Source organism: Aricia agestis, chromosome 3, assembly GCF_905147365.1.
Source record: "Aricia agestis chromosome 3, ilAriAges1.1, whole genome shotgun sequence".
Lineage (NCBI taxonomy): Eukaryota > Metazoa > Arthropoda > Insecta > Lepidoptera > Lycaenidae > Aricia > Aricia agestis.
In genome coordinates this window covers 15,085,971-15,108,393 of record NC_056408.1, presented here as the reverse complement: position 1 = coordinate 15,108,393, position 22,423 = coordinate 15,085,971, and the positions used below count along the sequence as shown (strand labels likewise).

At 37.0% G+C, this 22,423-nt stretch overlaps 2 protein-coding genes across 3 annotated transcripts in view; one reads left to right on the top strand and one right to left on the bottom strand.

Moving 5' to 3' along the window:
* The window catches only part of LOC121740522 (transmembrane protease serine 3), a 32,668-nt gene extending 21,236 nt beyond the window's left edge, over positions 1-11,432 (bottom strand). The window contains exon 1 of the mRNA XM_042133253.1: positions 11,348-11,432. Within this exon, the coding sequence (XP_041989187.1) occupies positions 11,348-11,432 (85 nt within the window). The remainder of the gene's footprint in view (positions 1-11,347) is intronic.
* Positions 11,433-14,871: 3,439 nt separating this feature from the next.
* LOC121740203 (cadherin-87A) overlaps positions 14,872-22,423 on the top strand; it is a 55,561-nt gene continuing 48,009 nt past the window's right edge. Inside the window, exons 1-2 of one of the 2 annotated variants that reach the window (XM_042132839.1) lie at positions 14,872-15,201; positions 15,494-15,652. The gene's annotated coding sequence lies outside the window, so the exon portion shown is untranslated. The remainder of the gene's footprint in view (positions 15,202-15,493; positions 15,653-22,423) is intronic. The other variant, XM_042132838.1, reaches the window with a different exon arrangement.

Here is a 22,423-nt window from a genome sequence, read left to right as displayed (position 1 = left end):
GAATAGGGCAGGGTAGGCAAGGAATTAGGAGAGGGTAGGGGATTGGGCCTCCGGTAAACTCACTCACTCGGCGAAACACAGCGCAAACGCTGTTTCACGCCGGTTTTATGTGAGCCCGTGGTATTTCTCCGGTCGAGCTGGCCCATTCGTGCAGAAGCATGGCTCTCCCACGTCACGTCAAAATACCAAATTACAGAAAAATTGGTTCAGCGGTTTGGGCGTGAAGAGGTAACAGACATACAGACAGACACACTTTCGCATTTATAATATTAGTATGGATTGAGTTCTTTTATTGGAATCGAATTTATAAATGAAGCAGTACAAATTACAATGAAACAAACAAACAGAGACGAATAAATAACTTAAAAATTTCATGAAGATTTTGACCTAAGCCCCATTCAATGTCTGTCAAACTACATGAAATTGAAGTATTTAAATCATCGTTAAATATATTTGAGTACGGCCGATAGATAGCTAAAAATCATCAACTTATTTTTCTTGGCTATACTGTTTGTTGGTGGAAGGCAAAAGTAAAGAACTTTTCTTTTTGTAAGCTTTTCAGGTAGATCATAGAAAATACACCTTGTGTCACATGCCAAATAGATATGGGAAAATAACGTTGGCCGGTTCAGCCAGTACTTTAGGCTCGATTGATATTATGCGTCCACCCGCGCGGTTTGACAGCTACATCGCGAGATCACAAGCAATAGGCATGATGACTAATTTTTTTCTTATTGGTAATTGAAAGAACTTTAAAAAATAGAAACATCGCTGAAAGAATTATTCTGATAGCTTAAAAATTCACCAAGATATGACACTTCAAACATCTCATAAAATAGACCTGCCCGAAACGCTCCATACAAAGTGCTACGAAAGACTGACGTCACTCTTTCGTAGTTTGTACGCATCGGGAGAAAACTTTGTTCGATAGGTATATTAAATATTGCGTTTATAAAAGTGGTTTCTTAACAAAAGTAGCTTTTAATTGCATAAGTTATCGAATGGTATACATATATTAAGAAATTTAATTGAAAAAAAATTCGACTTGATTATCCAACTTTGAAGGCGCATAACAAAAAAATACAAATGCTATCGAACTGAAATTTTGGGAGCACTTATTTTTTACCGTGATTTCTTTATTTTATTAACAAAATTCGCTAATCTTTGACCTTGTCATCATCCCTATTGTGTGTGTGTATGACTGCGCCGCTATTTAAATAAGGGTGGGTTGCACCAGTGGCGTTGTTATAGTTAAGGTTAAGGTTGTCGTCAAATATAGCGTCCATTATGGACTTTTACTAGGGATTTGACAGTTCAGTTGACATTTTGTTATGGTTAAAGTTAATGTTATAATTAAAGTTAAAGTAAGTTGGTGCAACCCACCCTAAATCGTCACATATTAAATTAATTTGTGTACTTGCAAGTTGCAGTGTAGTGGCCAAACCGCTCGTTCGCGCGGATGCATATAACACCAGCCTAAATAAAAATAAATTGAAATTTAGTTTAAATCTGACACTTGCGCTCAGTTTTATTGCGTGTTCGTATTGGAACCATTCGATTTAGAAACGCTTCCACTTTATATGAACCGTGTAAAGTGCTCTACAATACTTAGACAACCACTGTTACTAATCCAGGTTATAAGGTTTCAATTCGGGTTTTAGAAGCACTAGATCACGTACGATTAGTCATCATTTTCACCGGCCTCTGGTAATAAAAGCTTTTGGTGATATTTTATGTCAAAAATTTTGTAGCATACGCACGCTGTACTTTACCTATCATAAAGCAAAATTTCATGTACCATCGAGGAAATTAATTCCTTGGCAGTTGACAGACTAACGTTATTTGGTCGGATCATGTCAATTTAATGTTAATTGTGATCTGTCGGCTGGGGCCTGGGTTTGACGTAACGAGACCAAACTACGTAGGTCCCCCATCTGCCTAGGAATCAACTTCTCTGATAGTACCTACATTTTAAAAATTATTACAAAATGCTGTTTTGTTGGTGAGTCAGTTTTTTGTTTTGTCAATTTGACTGGCCAGTCAAGATAATATTTTTCTCATTATTATTACAAGGGCAGCGTCTGCCGCGCGATAGACGCTCCCGCTTCGCAGTCGCTTTAGTCGCGTAGAAATGTTTGAAGCCTTAATTTATTATTGCAGTGTTTTTCAATCTTTTTGATTTCACGACCCCTTTACAAATTGAAATATACTGGCGACCCCCTCGTGTCATAGAAAGCCAAAGAAATATTTTTTTAAAAGGTATTATTTATTAGGTAATGACTTTTTTTCTAGTTTGGTATATTTATCTATTTTAATTTATACCTCAATTTTTTATTGAGATAATAAGAATAAATGTCAAACCAAACTCGAAGGTTCATTAAAGGTTTCTAACCGGAAGATCGAACCTTGTTTTGCCTATTGTAGTATTAAGTGAAAGATGTGGAGCACGTTATGTAATTATAGAAAATTGAATAACGCTACGCGGAGGTATTTCTCAGACGTTTTTGTCTATTGGTTTCATGTCAGCTGGAGTCCATTGTGTAAAAGGCCTATTACGTATACTAAGGGCTATTATGTATAAATTTGGAATAGAAAACGAGCTGACAGTTTGCTGATGAGGCCTTTGCCATTATCATAGTACCACATATTATAATAACATTGGTCACATAGCAACGATGCTTGAAGAAAAACTTCGTGAGGAAACCCGCACATGGTTGACATGGACCCAGACGTATTGACTATTGACCTGCTATGGACTAGGCCGACTATGTTGCGGGAATGCCGTATGTGCTTGGGCAATCGGGCATTTAAAATCTTGTCCCAGGCACTACAGTATTTGAAGAGCATAGGTACTTTGTTCTGAAAATACTGTATAAATCGTCCATGACATGACATGACAACTGATGCCTCGTTTTGACTTTTGCCACGAATAGACGCACAGAAACACAGACTATTTAATGCTTGATTTTTTGAAAAAGTGTGTAGTTGTTGGGATTTAAAATAGTATTTTGATAATGGGGTTTAGTTCAAAAAATAATACAATCTATTTTTTTATCTCGACAAGTCGAATTTTGCAATTAAAGATTATACTACTTATTTGTTGAGGTCGTTAAAATTAATCATTTTAATACAGAGTGTATTAGCAAAGCTAAAACAACTAAAATCTCATAAAAAATTATCACTATTAAAAGTTATAAAAATGTAACGTTACGTTTTTTGCACATTATGACGCGGACGTAAAATTTACATAATAATATTTATGTTACGCAATTTGCAGATTGTATGCAAATATGACTTACATAATTTCAGGTGAAGTATATTTTGAGTTACGTACTCTATAATCAGTATGAAATGGTTTCCGGGACTTTATGCGAACAAGACAAGAAGGTAAAGTATGTCCTCATAGGTATAGGTGTACCAGAATCGGATGGCAAATTTTGATAGCAGATTCAAATCAAAAAATATCCTTGATCATTGGATAAATTTTTATATTTGCATGTTTCACACACGTAATAAGCTGCTATAAGAAAAAATAAGGATAAAAATATTTTATTCCAAAATTACCCTAATTGGAAGCGTCAATTTATTTTCTCATTTTTTGCCATCAGATTCTGGTAGACCTATAGGTAATATGTAAGTATAATGGTCTTACTTCACCACAGACAATGCGGCGGTGTGAACGCGCGGTGTGGCGGCGTGAACGCGCGGTGTGGCGGCTACAACACGAGATCACAAGCCTACTATTTAATATTAGGAAAAAAATATTATTTTTCAAAATTTTATGTGAATTAATTAAACAAAAATAATATAAATAATTAATTAAAAAATGTTATGCAAATCGGCAGATAACTTTTTAGTTTTTATTTCGCTGTGCTTGGCTGACTGCGAAAACTGATAGAACGTTTTTTTTTTCTAATCTAATTTGTCACTTTCATTATGATCGCAATTAATGGAAGCGATTTATTTTATTTTCTTTTTTTTCTTTTAAAAATAAATTTAAATGAATTGAGATTTTAAATTAAATGGCACACACAATATATAAAGAGTTTTCGGCATCTGGAACTGGATACGGAAATAGCCGAACAAAACCGGTGATCCACGAAGCACGTAGACTTAATACTAGTGCAATTATACGTAATTTATGTTCGTATCCGATCAGCCCGCCCGCCCTGGCCCCTGCCTACCCTGCCCCGGGGCAGTTCTAGGTGCCGAAAACGCTAATATAGTCTTACACAGAACGACAAAGTCTACTTATTTGAGCAATTTTTTTGTTTTTTTTTTGTTCACTTGTTGCAGGAAACATCAATATTATTTGAGGAAAGCGAATCTGTCGTAATACGGAAACGGTCTCGTAATTTCGATTTCGTTCGGAAAATGTGTTGGAAAATAAGCGCGCCTCGCACAATAGTCAATCTTAAAAGCATACAACAATTTACATTTACCTCATAGTTTATAGACTTCCTTCTTATACAGGGTGCAACAAAAGAAAGTGATTATACTTATGCGTGTATATAAGTCACTGTGAAAGTAGAAGCACTGTAAAATATATATTTTTTTTAACTTTTTTGGTCATTTAAGCGCCCTGGCGTCATGAGTTTGCCCACACAAACGTCAAGTGCCGAAAAATTTCAGTGCTTCTACTTTCACAGTGAACTCTATTTAAGGGCTTATACATACGCTTAAGTATATTCACTTTCTGCACCCTATAATAATTATATAGGGGACTTATACACACTCTAAAGTATTATTGTATGTATATTTGATTCTGATTAACTTTTCTAGTTGTTAAGTCTTACGGCTTACCATATTATTATGTTGTATTGTGTTTAATAATAATGTTGTGCATGTCTCTAATTGATATGAATGCTGTTAAAGGACCAAATTGTAAATTGTTAATGTAAGCTTGTATTCATATTGTTGATATGCCTAATATAAATAAATTATTACTCCGTGTCGTTGTTTTATTGTAGCGGTGTTATAGTTAATTATCGAGTAGATTTGGAAATCGTCCAATAACTATATTTCATACCCGATTATGAACTTATGCGAACCAAAAAGGTCTCAATTCTGATTCAGGATTTTGACCTTTTTGGTTCACGCGATTCAGGATTTCTGAATATCGCTATCGAAACTTATCAGAAAGTCGGGAGTCGTGTAATGATAAGATCATGACATCGCAACATTTTCAGGCAAGGACATATTGATGCAATCATATTGCAATGTTTTCACACTAGAGGCAGTACCAGCACTGTAAACAAATAAGTTTTGTTCGACGAAACAACGTTTCAGTCAATATTCTGATATTATGATAACGCCTCCGTGGTCTAGTGGTATAGAGCGCGGCTCTTGACTCGGAGGTCGTGGGTTCGATTCCCGCGTTGGAAACATGTTATTTCCAAGTTTGGTAAGGACAATGCAGGCTGATCACCTGATTGTCTGACAAGTAAGATGATCCATGCGTCGGATGGGCATGTAAAAAGTCGATCCTGCGCCTGATCTCTCGCCAGTCGTGTCGGTCGTCCGTCACACTGGGTTATGAGAGTAAAAGGAATAGAGAGTGCTCTTGTGTACTGCGCACACACTTGGACACTATAAATTACTCCTGCGTAGCTGGCCTGGTTTCAATGAAACCGGCCACCGTCACCGAAACCGGTGTGGGAGCTATTATTATGATGTGTGCAACATGTCGGATTTTGATTGGATTATTTACTGTATGCGCTAGGAACTCCCTTTGCTCCGACCTTTGCCTAATCTTATATCTTTAAACGAGCAATTATTGTATATATTATATATATTTATAATTGGAATCTCGGAATCGGCTCCAACGATTTTCATGAAATTTAGTATATAAGGGGTTTCGGGGGCGATAAATCGATCTAGCTAGGAATCATTTTTATAAAATGTCTTTTTATTCGTGTTTTATCGATAATCGATAAACTGAAAAATATGACTCTTCCTGACATCTATTGGCGAATAATAATACTATTTTGTGAGCAACAAAGCTTTAACGACACAACAACCGCAAAGCTCGGTCATCCAGGTACTACCTACTATTTAATTAAAATGCAGATTAGTCTCTACAATGTGAAATGGAGAGAAAAGCTCTTGCTCTCACACTTATGTCTTCCGATGGACGAGATAGAGCTCACAATGCACAGATTGTAGACTGTATTGATAAGGACATGAGCTACAACTTAGGGTACGATTACATATTATTAGGTACTATCAGAGAAGTTGATTCATATTATGCATATCGCGGACCTATGTAATTTGGTCGTTTTATGTCAAACCCAGCCGACAGATCACGAATTATAGTGCTCCCAAAGTGATAATGCGCATAGCGCAAGTAGTTGCGCTATGCGCATTATCACGTTGTTTGTCCGGTCGAGCCGAAGCATGGCTCTCCCACGTAGGTGGGAGAGCCATGCTTCGGCTCGACCGGACAAATACCACGTTCTCACAGAAAACCGGCGTGAAACAGCACTTGCGCTCTGTTTCGCCGAGTGAGTGAGTTTACCGGAGGCCCAATTCCCTTCCCTACCCTCCCCTATTAACTTCCCATCCCTACCCTCTCCTTTGTTTGTTTGTTTTAATAGATTTTGCTATTTATGAACATTTTATATCTGAAAACAACCCCTAATCCAAATTTTGTAGACATTTACCCATATCTTAAAATAAAAAAATCGGTAATATTTAAACATTTTTATTTTATCATATTTTCTAAAAAATGGTACAAATTTTTCGAGAAACGCTCATCAAGTATCAAACTCTTCATTAAATTGAAGCTTAATCTTAAATATCTCTGATTGCAGCGGTTCATGTAACTAATAGAATGTTAAATAGTAAATAACTTATCCTATAAATAAAGAGTGAGGTAGAGACATTAGCTGATCCCAATGTTGTTTTGCCATGTAAAGTACATATTATATTCCACCCATATTATTTTATAGTATGGCACCATGGCAACGTCTATCACTATTCCGTCGCACAAACAATGGTCGCCGTCAGTCTCGAGTTGTAATATTTTAGTATTATTTATTCAACAAATGCACTTATCAATATAAAAAGTAGCCAGTAGCCGATTCTCAGACCTACTGCATATGCATATAAAATATAACGTACACACCCTAAAGTATTAAAGTATTATCACTTAGTTTTGTTACACCCTGTATATGCCACATATAATTAGAATATCGGTATCGGCTCCAACGATTTTCATGAAATTTTGTATATAGGGGGTTTCGGGGGGGCGATAAATCGATCTAGCTAGGAATCATTTTTAGAAAATTACATTTTATTCGTGTTTTATCGAATACCGAGCAATGCTCGGTCAAATAGCTAGTAATATATAATACGACAATCATTTAAATTGTAATGTTAAATAAGAAAAGTAATTTCTTATGTCTTAAAACAAAAAATAATACTACAGAAATATTTTGCAATGCCATTGACAAACAGACATCACACCAACACCAAACCGTGATGAAGGACAGGACATTATCATTAGAAGTCATTGTCTGATCCTGATGTGTCGGTGTTACAGACGGACTAATATCTGTTATTAGCAGATGTAGAGATCGACAATAATTATGCATCTACCCGACATAATGTGTAACTATTATTTCGATAAATGGCAGATATTGCTGAGTTGATTAAAAAAACAATGAAGTGAACTTCGGGAGTGTCAATCACTCTTGCGACCACTTCACATTTCTGAGGTAAAACGCGCTATTTAGTACAATAAACTCCTATGTAAAAGTCTTAGAAGCCCTAAGAAGAAAATTTAATATAAAAGCTTAAGGGGAGTCCACACCGCCCTTTTTTCTATACAAACGTTGTCCCCTGTTTCCTCCCTGGATAATGCTAGTAGAGTTATAATTATTTTCCTGAATATTTACTAATACAATGTCCCTATGTTTTCTTTTTTTCATAACTTAATTATTAAATAAGATATGAACGTTCAAAAACCCAAAAAAAATGGCCAGATTTTCCGCTGTGTTCAAACATCCTGAAAACAGATTTGGCTAAATTATACAAAAAAATTAAAACATAGGTACACAGCTCAAGCCTTTCTTTAATCTTTAATGAAAAAAGTACTTAAATCGGTTAAGTTTTGGAGAAGGAATCAGGGGACAACGAATCGATGATTTTCTGCAGTTGTCTCTATCGCGTTCTGAGGTATATGCTTGAGGTAAGGGAGACAGCAGGCTATAGATATTACACGTACTCTTTTTTTCATTTCTCTAGCCCCTGGTGTATCCTCTTAAGCACGACAAGCTCTTGCGTCCTTTAGAAGACCATCGAAAAAATTGATTCATAGTTAGTTGACGGACCTTCGCGTTGGTGAGTCACGCTATGTCAACTTAGGGTGGGCTGATCCAGAGGCGTCGTTATATTATAGTTAAAGTTATCGTCAAATATGGCGTCCATTATTGACTTAGACATTTGACAGTTCATTTGACATTTTGTTATAGTAAAAGTCTACGAACAATAAAAACTAAGGAATAGTAACTCCGTCAAAAAACAAGACGTTCCACAATACTTGTCAAAAAAGTGTACCTTAAGGTACAATTCTGTGCATCGCGACAGTCGTAAGCCGCGCGCAACCTACGACTGTCGTCGGCCGCTCACGACAATAGTCATTGTATGAAAATGTATGGCACCGTTTCTAACTTTGACAGACGCGCGCGGCTTACGACTGTCGCGATGCACGGAATTGTACCTTGAAGCCGCGTCTCCACTAGACAACATTTAGCGCGCGACACGTGACGCTCAACATGTACGGCAACGCTGCACAACAGCGCGCGATGTTGCCAGCTGACGCGCAACATGACGCGCGGCTTCTTGTTGGTTTAAAGAGAATTGCATCAATTGTCATCAAGTGGAGACGCGCGCAACAATGTCCGTAGTGTGGTCTAACGAACAAGTGCTCAAATTAAGCGAACTGTACCAAAACTATGAACGTCTATGGGATACTGCTCACAGATACTATAAAAAAAATTATAACCACTGCCACTAAAATCAACACAAGTTGCTCTGGCGACATGTTGGCGACGACTGACGTAAAGTAGATGCGTAGACAGACAACGTTGTTCATCAAAAGTCCCGCGCTGACTTTCAACATGTTGGACACTTGTTGTCCAGCATGTTGCGCGTGAATTGTTGCTTAGTGGAAACGAGGCTTGAGGTACACATTTTAATATATTTGCAACATTTAGGTGGCCTTTAGCGGTATCAGGCTGACGTTACAGTATGGGAGTTACGTTTCCTTAGTTTTTACTATTCGTAGGTTAAAGTTATGGTTAAAGTAAGTTGGTGCAACCCACTCTTAATGCTAGTTTTGATCTGTAGGCTGAATTTGGCATAACGCTACCAATCTACGTAGGTCCGCCATCTGCCTAGGAATCAACTTCTCTGTAGTACATTAGATGACACAAAAATTAGTTTATTGCGCGGGAGCCGTACATTTTTTCGGGATAAAAAATATCCTGTGTCCTTTCCCGGGACTCAAAATATCCTCATAACTAATTTTATCAAAATCGGTTCAGCAGTTAAAGCGTAAAGAGGTGACATACAGACACAAAGACAGAAACACTTTCGTATTTACATTATTAGTAAGTATTATATTATATAATAATACTAGCTGTTGCCCGCGACTTCGTCCGCGTGGACTTTAGTTTATAGCGCGCGATGTCAACAAAATTGGTGTCAAAAGCTTTTATAAAAAAACCCTGGTACCCCTTAAATCAATACAGCTGTGCAGTCCACTGAACTGAACTGAAGTCCACGCGGACGAAGTCGCGGGCAACAGCTAGTATTATACATAAAATATGTTTAAGATTTTTGAAATTTTATTTTAATACACATCCAAGACCCAGGAACATTGAAAACTTTTTGTTCCGCCTGCGGGTCTCGAACCCAGGACCCCCGGGATGAGCGCTGGCCACGCGCAATGCGAATTCATTTTCATCGATATTTTCATGGAAATAAGATATTTTCCCACATCAAAATGTAGCCTATGTCCTTTCTCAGACTCTAGAATAACTGTGTACAAAATTTCATTGCAATCGGTTCAGTAGTTTTGGCGTGAAAGCGAGACAGACAGACAGACAGACAGAGATACTTTCGCATTTATAATATTAGTATGGATAATAATATTGGAGTTATACATCCAATATAGGATACGAATTACAAAACATAGTAGGTATCTATAAATTTTTTACACGTCTTGAGTACGCAATATATTATAAGAATTCATACATTCAATCAATGAAATAAACATAAGTATAGTATTATTCTGTACTATTATTTATTAGTGAATTTAATGTGCACTGTAAATCGTTCCGAATATTTTTCCGTCTATTGTTCATTTTTTTTACTTCTGTATGTGTACTGTGAATTCAGGATGCGACGGGCTGATCATGATGACTCTAACGAGCCCGTAACAATCTGGCCCCTAACAAGTGAAACTCTACTATTTTATATAACCCGCGCCGGGATTCGCTAAATTATAGCTATCTAGTGCTTTCCATCGACCGGTGATGGGCAGATACAAAAAATGTAATCCTCTTTCCCGTGCAGTCGAGTAAAATGATGATGACTGACAGACTGACAGATCTGGTTAATGTTCACGAGAAGATTTGGCTTAGCACCGACTACACAATAGAAATTAATTTGGGTATCGAATATCAATATAAATAGAGATCAATTTAAAATTTTGTTAGTCACTGAATTGATTTGGATAATTTTAGTCTTGAAATATTCATAGAAGTCCAGGAAAGATTCATATTTATAGGTGGAAATGATACGAAGTTCACCGGGTTATTTGGGTACACATTTCCAAGATCCGACAGAGAAAAGTCTTAAATGACATTGGGACCTTTATGACCCGCTTTACGAAATTCAGCAAACACGAATGAAACTTATATTATTTTTTAGATAACCTTGCTTAAGTTATAACTGTGTAGTTTTTTTTAAAATAAAGTAATGGGAATGTAATGATAATGACAAAAATATGTTTTAGTTTTCGCACGTTTTTTTTTGGCCTTTTTTGCTCTATATCAATAATGGTAACAGGTAGGAACATACATTTTATTTTCAAAGTCCTTAGTTATATGTGTAATTTTATATTTAATAATAATAATATTAACATACTTAAAACAAAAAAATTAAAGGGGGCTCTCATACAAAAAACACAAATTTTGGCCTAATTTTGCTCTATAATGGTACGGAACCCTTCGTGCGCGAGTCTGACTCGCACTTTACCGATTTTATTTAATAACTCTGAGTCCCTACTGCTAACTTCTTTGTAATTAATTAATATTAAGGCAAAATATGTATAACTTACCTCTAGAGCCGTACGCGTTGATGTCTAACGTAACAACAAACAATATCACACATAGAATATAACGCGCACGCCATATCACAGCCATTTCAGAAAAAAATACGCATCACACAAAAAGTTCCGAGTGTCACTGGCACATTGGAAAAATTCACGAAAAAGGTTTCTTTCGAACGTACTCTTTTTGAATGTTCGAATGTTTGAATGTTCTTTTTTTAAAAAGCGCGCGAATTTCGATTTCGCGCGTCCGCCGCACGGACCGTCCGAATTAGAAATGGCGAGAAAAAATGCGCGCGCGCGATTGTTGTTGTTGAGTGTTGGTTTTGACTTTTTTCCGCGCGCCCCGGCGCCGCATCCCCACTGGGAAAATGTCTTGAGACGTGCGCGTGGCTGCCAAGAGCACCAACCTTTGGTTCACTTTCAGTTACGCTGGCACGTCCGCTTACTACTACGTCTACCACCTGAGAACTGAGAAGCAGGAGAATACAATTGACGGAAAACTTGAGATTTTTACTTCTGGCTGTTGCTTCTTTGGTTGTTCATCTTCTTTGGCATATTTCATTTTTTAATCATTGTTGGTCGATTTTTTTACTTTTCCTTTTGAATACTTAATCTTCCCTTTAGATGATCAATTTATACAGAGATGAATGTTTAGATAACCACAAACTTATATTTGACAAAATAATATATTTATCATCAAAAACAACAAAAATACGTACCTACCACAAAACGGGCAAACTATTTCACAATATTAAAAATATCTGAACAAGGAAATGCTTCTGAAATGTTGGGAACACCTGGCCATAGAGAGTGAAACGATCGCGCGGGACAGTCGCGCCGCGCTTTCCGCTGAACTAAGGCCGAATGGCTCCGAGCTAGTCATTATTTCAGGCTATCTAGACTTAGTGTAGGTTTAGACAGTCCAAAAATCAGGTCATGAGGCTTTAAACCAGACATTCTCAATTAGAGCCCTCAGGTCGGCAGTCGGCCCGAAGTGCTCGTGTCTAAACACACTAGGCCGAAGTTACGCGGCGTAAATTCACATGAACGCATACAAAATACGTACGGAACGCGACGGAATAGTGTGTCATCGGTAATTTAAAATACATTGCGGGCGTAGTCATGCGGAATTTCCGCCGCGTAACTTCGGCCTAGTGTGTTTAGACACTTAGGAGCTTTGTTTACTGTATATGTTCTAAATATTTTGTTGTTTGATCAAATGAAGAATTCAAAAATAACAGATACTTAACAGAATACTTAACTAGTGAAAATTTCAATTTAGCTATCACGGCACATACCAACGCGACGGAAAGACAGACATGGAAGTCTTTAATAGGGTCCCGATTTTAACCTTCGGGTACGGAACCCTAAATAAAGGTTGTGTATGGCTGCTCTATACTACGCAAATTAACTTTTTACTTTCGACCTATTTAGAGCGACACCTTTCAATCACACTATCTATCGGACTAAGTAAAAGTCCAAGTAAGTAAGCGTCCAAGAAAAGCTTGACGTATTAGTTAGTTGGCACCTTATACAGGACCCCTAGTTCCCCCTTCCGAAGGGGAGAGACAATTTTGTACATTTTTGATTGCATCATGTTAGGGTTTTTATAGTTGTTTACAATGGTAATTATTTTTAACTTGTTACTACGCTTGAGCGTGGAGTGTATGGTGCGGATTTGGTTTTGCATAAACAATTAGATATTATAAACTATTATCTACTGCTATTTTTGCATAGCCTATTTAGTCTATTTGATTGGCTTACTGGACTCCAGAATATGGATGCGGTAAAGAGTAATTATTAAGTAAATTAATACCTCGATGGTAGGAATCGCAGACAATAGATTTTCAATTGTTGATTGATGGGTTAAGACTGAGTAAAAATGAAAATTTTGTTTCATAAAAATAAAAATTATTATTATTAATGTAGCATGTAGCCTGTAGGTACAAAATACTTATCATCTATACAGTGTGTAACAAAAAGTACCTGGATGACCGAGCTTTGCTCGGTATAGCAAACACGCATTGACTTCGTGTTACTTAATAACGCCATCTACTGGTCGTTTAAACAATTAGTTGCTAACAAAATAGTATTATTATTCGCCAATAGATGTCAAGGAAGAGTCATATTTTTCAGTTTATCGATTATCGATAAAACACGAATAAAAAGACATTTTCTGAAAATGATTCTCAGCTAGATCGATTTATCGCCCCCGAAACCCCCTTCCCTACCCTCAACTATTCCCTTCCCTTCCCTTCCCTTCCCTACCCTCCCCTATTACCCTATTCCCTCTTAAAAGGTCGGCAACGCACTTGCAGCTCTTCTGATGCTGCGAGTGTCCATGGGCGATGGAAGTTGCTTTCCATCAGGTGACCCGTTTGCTCGTTTGCCCCCTTATTTCATAAAAAAAATAAATCGGTCCACACTCCAGCCGTTTACGCGTGATGTCGTGACCACGCGAAAATGAATTCCATTTTAGGTATTATACAGGGTGTAACAAAAATAAGTGATAATACTTTAGGGTGTGTACGTGTTCCCTGTAGAGAGTTCAATGTAAAAGTGCATCGCTGAAAGACGATTTTTTTTTTCACTTTTGTATGGGCAAGGGCCCGAGTGTCACGACTCACGAGTGCGGTTACTGCACAATATACTTTTATGATTTGCACGTAAACTATTCAATTGATTTTGATGAATTTAGGTATTGAGATACTTTGAGTCTCGGGAAAGGACAAGGGATACTTTTGTCCCGGAAATAAACTTTTATGATTTTCGCCTAAACTATTCAATCTATTTTGATGAATTTTGGTATGGAGATACTTTGAGACTCGGGAAAGGACAAGGTCTACATTTTGTCCCGGAAAATGTACGGTTCCCGCACAATAAACTTTTCTGATTTTCGCTTAAACTATTCAATCTATTTTGATGAAATGGAAATTTATATGGCAACGTTTACCGGGACAGCTAGTTAATAATAATTTATTTATTTTAATATGACGTGTGCAACATGTCGGTTTTAGTGTATGTGCTAGTAGCGCCCTCTGCTCCGACCTCTGCGTAACATTATCTATTTCAAAACATGACATTTTTACAGCTCCATCTATCAGCAATGTTGTGTACTCACTTCGAAAGTGAATAACTAAATGGCAATGTAGTTTTTAAAAGGATTAATAGGTGTCACTATTCATTTGATATCATGATATAGCTCTTTCTCTATCTTTCTTGTTCGAAAAGCTTATGTGTGAGTGAGAAGGAACTATAAGATTTTTAAACCGCTGTAGCGCCATCTACTGCTGAAACTTGGAACTAACAATAAATGTCAATAACTAATGTACAAACTAGTTCACATATACATCAGCAGATGTCACTACAGAGTTTACAGTTGTCATTGAACTGCCAACAAATCCCACAATGAACTCATAAAAATTTTCCTTCTCTTTCTCGTAAGCGTTAAAGCCGGCCGTGTGAGCGAGAAGAATGTAACAACGTTGTCAATGTGCATGTTGTGTTGTGTAGTATAACGGATTCTCGTAGTTGTGTAGCCGTGTCTGTGAATGCCGTACAAATCGACCTGGGGTCGCATATTCGTGGGTTCGCATATTTTTCGCCCTACAACTTGGTGCAAAACTTCCGTGTGGTTTTACAAAATAAAAAGTTTGTTACAAAAGTGCAGTGCCCCTTGCAGAGTATTTACCAGTCTCTGTTCGAAAGGTTAAAGTGTTTCTTCTCCGTGATGTCAAGATCTTGCAGCTAACGGTATTGAGCAAGTGATCTTTTGTGTGAATTTTAGACACACCTTCGTGAATTTTGATTTCGAAGACGGAAGTGCCATCATGTATGAATAACATTAAATTTAATTTCTGGTGAGTAATTAAACTTAATTATAAATAGTATTAACTCCTAGATGTCTCACTATTTATTTGATTGAATACGGAAATAATAAATAACACCTCAACCAACGCGAATATAATATGTTACAAGTTACAACATTATCGAAATAAAATATTTAAATCCGTCAGTAATTTATGGTAGAACGAGGCCACAAACCACATAACATGCAGAACCGGTTTTAAAATCTGCAATGTGATTTAAACTTTTTCGGTAACAAGTAACAACTACTTTTTAACCTAGTATATATAAGTACCTAAGTATAAGTTACAGGGACAGGAAGAGAAAGGTATTGAAAATTGAAAAGTCTCCTATTGTTAGCCAAGAAGTTATGTAAAATCAAAAGAACATGCAAGAATTTACTCTCAGAGTAGCAGGAAGATGAAAAGATTGATATGAAAATGAAGTAGTTAGCACCATGTAGAGGTATAATACATTGGCGAAGACTAATTCACAGTTCATCTTCTTCAGAGGAAAGAAATTCCCAGTAAAATAGGTAGAGGTTTGATCACTTTAATCGTCATTAAATACCCACCAATAAAAATGAGATGTCAGAGTAGATATTACATTTTTATTTTCTCCAAATCTCCTTTATTACGTGTGACTCAGGAGGACTATGGTCTATAATTATTATTATCCTTTGTAAAAGTCCTGATAAACTTATTACATACATTTATTATTAAACCTATTAATATTTATCAACTATAATTTCACTCTTCTTTAATAACGTGTTTTAAAAATTGCGTGGTTAGGCGACCTTACCTAATACTTAATAGGTAATATTGTCCTTGGAAATCCCTCGCCCCTAACATTTAGCATTTGAGTAAGGACTGAGTCACGACTTATAAATAATTAGTATTCTTAATTATATTTTTTAAGAAAAGGAATGTCCGCAATATCAACAATAATGCGGGCATCTCGTCCCGACCTTCCAGAAAGAGTGAAGCTCTGCAATTTCATAACTTATATTCTTCGCGGTAAGTGGAGGAATCTCCTCTTCTGGTGCCGGGCATATTTGACAGTTGCTTCCCACTGTTAGACACCCTCAAAGTCTTATATACATACTTTATGAAAGTTTAAGGGCAGCTGTCAAAAATGTCCAGCACGAAATGGAAGACGAGATTCCTCCACTTACCGCGAAGAATATAAGCTATGAAAGTGTAAGCTATGAAGCTTTACCCTTTCTGGAAGGCTAGGTAGACCTTCAGAACTGGATACCTCCTAAAGTAATCGCAACCGAAACTCCATAGTTGCTGGTCGTTCTTACCTCTGTAAAGGCCACAAACAGGTAAACTTTCAACTTTACGAAACGGAGAAAGGTCTGGCCATCGCAGGCTCTTACTCTATTTAGCCTGAAGTCCACCATTAAAAAAATCCTCACTGTAATTATTATTGTTAATGATAATAATTAATCAAATATTTCGTTTCCATTAGAAATGCCAGTCACCTTTGCTGCATCATTAAGTTAAGATTAGCTCACGACCTGCACGATTTCCTGTCGCAAAAACAAAATTGATGTCATAAAGTTAATCAAATTAGGTGTAATTTAGAGAAACCTGTGGTTACCATGTACCTCATCTTGTAGAAGAATAATTACTCATTAAGTTCAAATAGTCAATGAACTTTCAAGTACTTGAAAGTTTTTCCCTTTTAGATTAAACTCATTGAAATCTCAAAAAAATTACGACGATCTACAGCGTACTTTTACAACTTACAGTCGTACTTCTTTAAAGCATTCTTGATGACGCCAAAATTGGTTTTACATTTTTCTAACCTTACATTTTTCTAGGATGAAAAGTATCCCACCACCTATGTCCTTTCCCGGGTTCAAATACTCCACGTCTTTCAGCATAACCGATTCAGCGGTTTGGGCGTGAAGAGCTAAGGCTAACAGATAGCCGATAGACAGACTTTGGAATTTAAATAATACTAATATAGATATAATAATCATTAAGCAGTACAATAATGTAAGCGACGGTAGTTTCTTTCCATCAGGTTTTTTTCATCAAAAAACCGTTTGCCCCCTTATTTCATTTAAAAAAATTGATTGGATGCATTATATCTGCCTATAAATAAATTTATCTGATAGTACATACACCCAGCTATTGTCACATTATGTCGTGCAGCAGCAGAACCAACAATCAGTTAACAGTAACGGTCCAACTTTAACGGTTAGTTAACTACCAACGATCGTACAGTATGTGTAACATCAACACCGTACTTTTTCGTAACAGATAATAGTAGCCCAGGCCCAGAGCTATAATCCAGAGCCCAATGTACCACTTACTTTTCATCGGAAATCCATTCATTACTAAAAACTAAAAAGTGTAAAGGCTAACTCAACATTCAACTCGTCGTTAAAATTTTTGCAACGTGTATAAGAACCGTATTTTTAATTACTTTGGATCGGACGTAATGCGAAAGTGTTCCACATAAAAACTATTGTTCCATCAAAGAATAAAACAATATTATAGACATGAAACTCGTAGCGAAATATTTAAGTGTGACAAAGAATAAAATAAACGTCCAGAGGCGACCTTGTAGAAAGGTCCGCCGCCGTTCTCCATCTGTCACGTTCGCGATTGTAAAATAAATAGATCTCATGAATCATAAATACTTTCATCACAAACACGTTCGAATGTGAAGGAGACTCCTAAATACTATCAAAATATATTTAGGAGTCTTCAGTATGTTACAAAAGGATGGAGTTACGTCCTTTGTGATGGAGAAATAGAACTCAAAATTTCGTTGATAGTGATCGCTAGTCCTATGTTCATTATTACCTCTGGAATCAAGAGTCCAGGCAAATATTTGAATGTGTGTCTGATTGGTTTCCTGACTGTCAACTTTTAAAACTCTGAACCGATGGGTGTTTTCACATTGGACGATAACTGTAACGACACGATAACTTTTAACGAGCTTTCACACGGTGTCGTTGTAGTCAATGATATCGTCGCCGACAGATTGTCGTGCCGATATCGGATGACGACACCGTATTTCGCTGTAAATATAAAAGATAAGGCAAATGTAACTTGTTCACGGCTGCCATTATTACCACCCGAATATTCTATTACACTTACATTTGCTTTATCTTTTATATTTACGGCGAAATACGGTGTCGTCATCCGATATCGGTACGACAATCTGTCGGCGACAATATCGATGACTACAACGACACCGTGTGAAACCTCGTTAAAAGTTATCGTGTCGTTAGAGTTATCAACCAATGTGAAAACACCCGACCTCGATTAAATTTGGTATACTGAAGAATCGGAAGAGACCTAGGAATTGAGAAAGGACATAGGATAGTTTTCATCCCGAAAAATTTCGTTTCTTTCGCTTTAACCATAACTACTCAACAAAGTTCGAGTAGCAGCGCTGAAAGACAAAAAAAAATTTTCAGTTTTGTATGGGGAAACTCGTGACGCTCGGGCACTTGCCCATACAAAAGTGAAAAATAAATTTCGTCTTGCAGCGCTGCTACTTTCACAGTGAACTCTCTACAAGGAACACGTACACACGTATATATATATATATATATATATATATATATATATATATATATATATATATATATATTCATGAAATTTAGTGTATAGGGGGTTTCGGGGGCGATAAATCGATCTAGCTAGGAATCATTTGTAAAAAATGTCATTTAATTCGTGTTTTATCGAATACCGAGCGAAGCTCGGTCAAATAGCTAGTTATGATAGATCACAGATCTCGGAATGCAGCCGCTATAAATATTAATGTTCCATACTCGATAAACATTATTCACCAAAGAGAATATAATCACTATGTTAATCACTATGCACAACACGCCACGTGCTTTGCGACTTTGTTATTATGAATTATCAGTTAATCACAAAATATCTTATACGAATGTGTTTTTAAGATTCAATTTCACGAAAACGCGTATCCAATCATGGCAATCAAGCCGTACGCCGTCGTCAGCATTCATTGTGGTAAAAACTACTCATTATTCATGAAATAATATTTCTCCAAGGTTTTAATCAAAATCAAAATATCAAATAATTTTTATTCAGAGTTAATTTTGTACAAAATTCTTCCTGGATTTCTGTTACCTCTTCACGCCCAAACAGCTGAACCGATTTTGCTGAAATTTGGTATGCAGATACTTTGAGTCCCGGGAAAGGACATAATATGATATTTTATCCCGGAAAATGTACGGTTCACGCGCGATACGTTTATCGCGCGTGAACCGTACATTTTCCGGGAGTCAGTTTTACGTTACGTGACAAAACCATTTTGTCGCTTACGCCCTTTTCCATTTCCTGCTGTTCCGTTTCTTGTTTTATATCCAACACGGTTTTTAATTTAACGCGTCTTTCACCTAAATCAGAAGAAAGGTAGGAGGAGTAGGAGATATCCAATTTCCCTCCCCAAGCAAAGCGGGAGACAGCCAAATTGTAATGACATTAATGTCTGAACAAAGGGGGAAGCACCACGGGAAATAAAATACAGTACTACTATATTGTTATTTGTTGTGTGTTGTACATGTTGTTTCTGCGCGTTCTCTACATCTGTTTGGTGTGTCAACATGGCTACTGCAGACAACGGCCGGTTCCAGACGAGAGTGGTTTCGCTTTCGTATGCTAAACAATATGTGCTCACTACTCACTATTACTCGCTGAGTGAAAACATACTTCCGGATACAGCTTAGGAAGCGAGAGAAATCTAATACTTAGGCCATAGGTTAATGCTTAGTGTCCATGTGTTGTAGATGTGGGGTAGTTATTTTCATATTAAACAGATTTAGGTATCCTATAGGTCTACCAGGATCTGATGGCAAAAAGTGAGATAGTAAATTGACTAGCAATACCGGGGTAATTACAATAAAACATTTTGATCCTTTTTTTTCCTTATAGCGGCTGACTCTGTGTGTGGAACATTTTTTTAAGAGCCTATGCTGTCCCACAGCTAGGCATAAAGGTCCCCCAAAGTTTTCCAATCCTCGAAACGCAGCCATAGGCCAACCTGGCTCGTATTTGTCTAGGTCATCGCGCCATCTTCTTCGCGGCCGGCCACGGCGGTGGAACATGCAATTATATAAAAATTTATCCAATCAATTGTAAATAATAATCGGCAGTGCGAGCCGGACTCGCGCCCGAAGGGTTCCGTACCGTTATAGAGCAAAAATAGGCTAAACATTTTTTGTAGCCCCCCTTAAATTTTCATTTTATTTTAATATTATAATTAAATATAAAGTACACACAGTCTCAGTAATAGGGTCCCGTTTTTACCATTTGGGTACGGAACCCTAAAAATTACTAGGCGGAACTACTCTATACAGTAAAGAATTAAGAATTAATACAGGAAGTATTATTTTCGTTGTTGCATTAAATTAATATTAATCATAGTGTTAATTATTCTTATTATGTGTACTGTATTCATAGAAACATGTTAATTAATTTATATAAAAATATAATATTTTTTTGTATTTTAATGTGACACTGAACTCACAATGAGGTTCTTACTTGTTACCGTTACATTACGGTAACTTTGTATGTACTTGTACTTAATAAATTATATTAAATAAAATATGAATATTAATAATAATGATAAATAATAAATAGAAAGTTGGTTTCACGTTTTATACGTGGGAGAGCCATGCTTCGGCACGAATGGGCCGGCTCGACCGGATAAATACCACGTTCTCACAGCAAACCGGCGTGAAACAGCGCTTGCGCTGTGTTTCGCCGAGTGAGTGAGTTTACCGGAGGCCCAATCCCCTAACCCCTACCCTATTCCCTTCCCTACCCTCAACTATTCCCTTCCCTTCCCTACCCTCCCCTATTACCCTATTCCCTCTTAAAAGGCCGGCAACGCACTTGCAGCTCTTCTGATGCTGCGAGTGTCCATGGGCGACGGAAGTTGCTTTCCATCAGGTGACCCGTTTGTTCGTTTGCCCCCTTATTTCATTAAAAAAAAAACGTTACATGCTTATTCCTCTAAAGTAGGTAAAGCTTTTAAGTCATTAGTTGAGCTAAGGTATTATTTAAGGTAGGTCTACTCCTTAGATATTATTTTTCTATTAAAATCGGTGAACTAAACACACCGGCAAAATTAGAGGAACATAACAAAATTTTCAATTTTTTTTAAATTGTTCACTGATTTTTATATATTTATTTATTTATTTACTAATTGATTATTAAAAAGAAATTTTATATAAATTTAGGGCATAAAAACGTTAAAAATAGAAAAAAATCAGCAAAAATAAAAAAATTAAGAAAATCTTTGAAATTTCAGTAGTAAGTTTTTAAGATAAATTCTCCATTTTTATTAAAGAAATGCCATGTTAAAAGCGTGTAATGCCTTCTATGGATCTCAAGAGGGCCTGGATACGCCATTCCATGCTTGCATTTTAATTGTCAATCATTTCCTGTGGGATATTCTCCTACTCCTCCACTAGCGTTAACTCGAGCTCCTGGACACATTTTGGAGCTGGAGTTTTAACTCGTACCGTTCACCCATTGATGTGCCACACGTTTTCAATCGGATCCATATCCGTAGACCACGCTGGCCTCTCCACCTGGGCTACGCCAGCATCGTTTAGGTAATAATGCCCGATTTTCTTACTCTATGGACGCACATAAAATTGAAATTACTACCTAAAACTGTGTAAAAGGTACACCATGCAGTTCCAGGATGTCGGTGCTATAGCCCTGTACTGTCAAAGTACCATCATCTATAATCATCAGCTCCATGCGGGCTCCAAATCATATGCAACTCCAAACCATTACGAAGCCTGCATCATAGGCCACTGTTTCCGGTAAGTTTGATGGCCTGTAGCTTTCCTTATGATTTATCCACATTCTTTATCGCCTGTCAATACAATGTACACAGAATTTGCTCCCATCACTGTACAGCACAAGATTTCACTCGCTTGTCTAATTTTGATGTTCACGCGCAAATCTTAGCCTGGCTCTTCGGTGTCCTGTCTCAAGTTTTGGTGCCCTTGCTGGCACTTTTGAGTTTAATTTAACTTCTTTGAATCTTCTTCTTACTGTACAATCACTTACACGTTCATCTTGGACCTGTTCCGACAGGTTTCGTGTCTGCATAGCAGTTTGAGGTCGATTTCTTAAGTTTTGTTTCCTTACAAAATGGTCATCCTGAACCATTGTCACCCGATATCTGCCTTATTCTCGTCTCCGAACGTAAGATCCAGTCTCT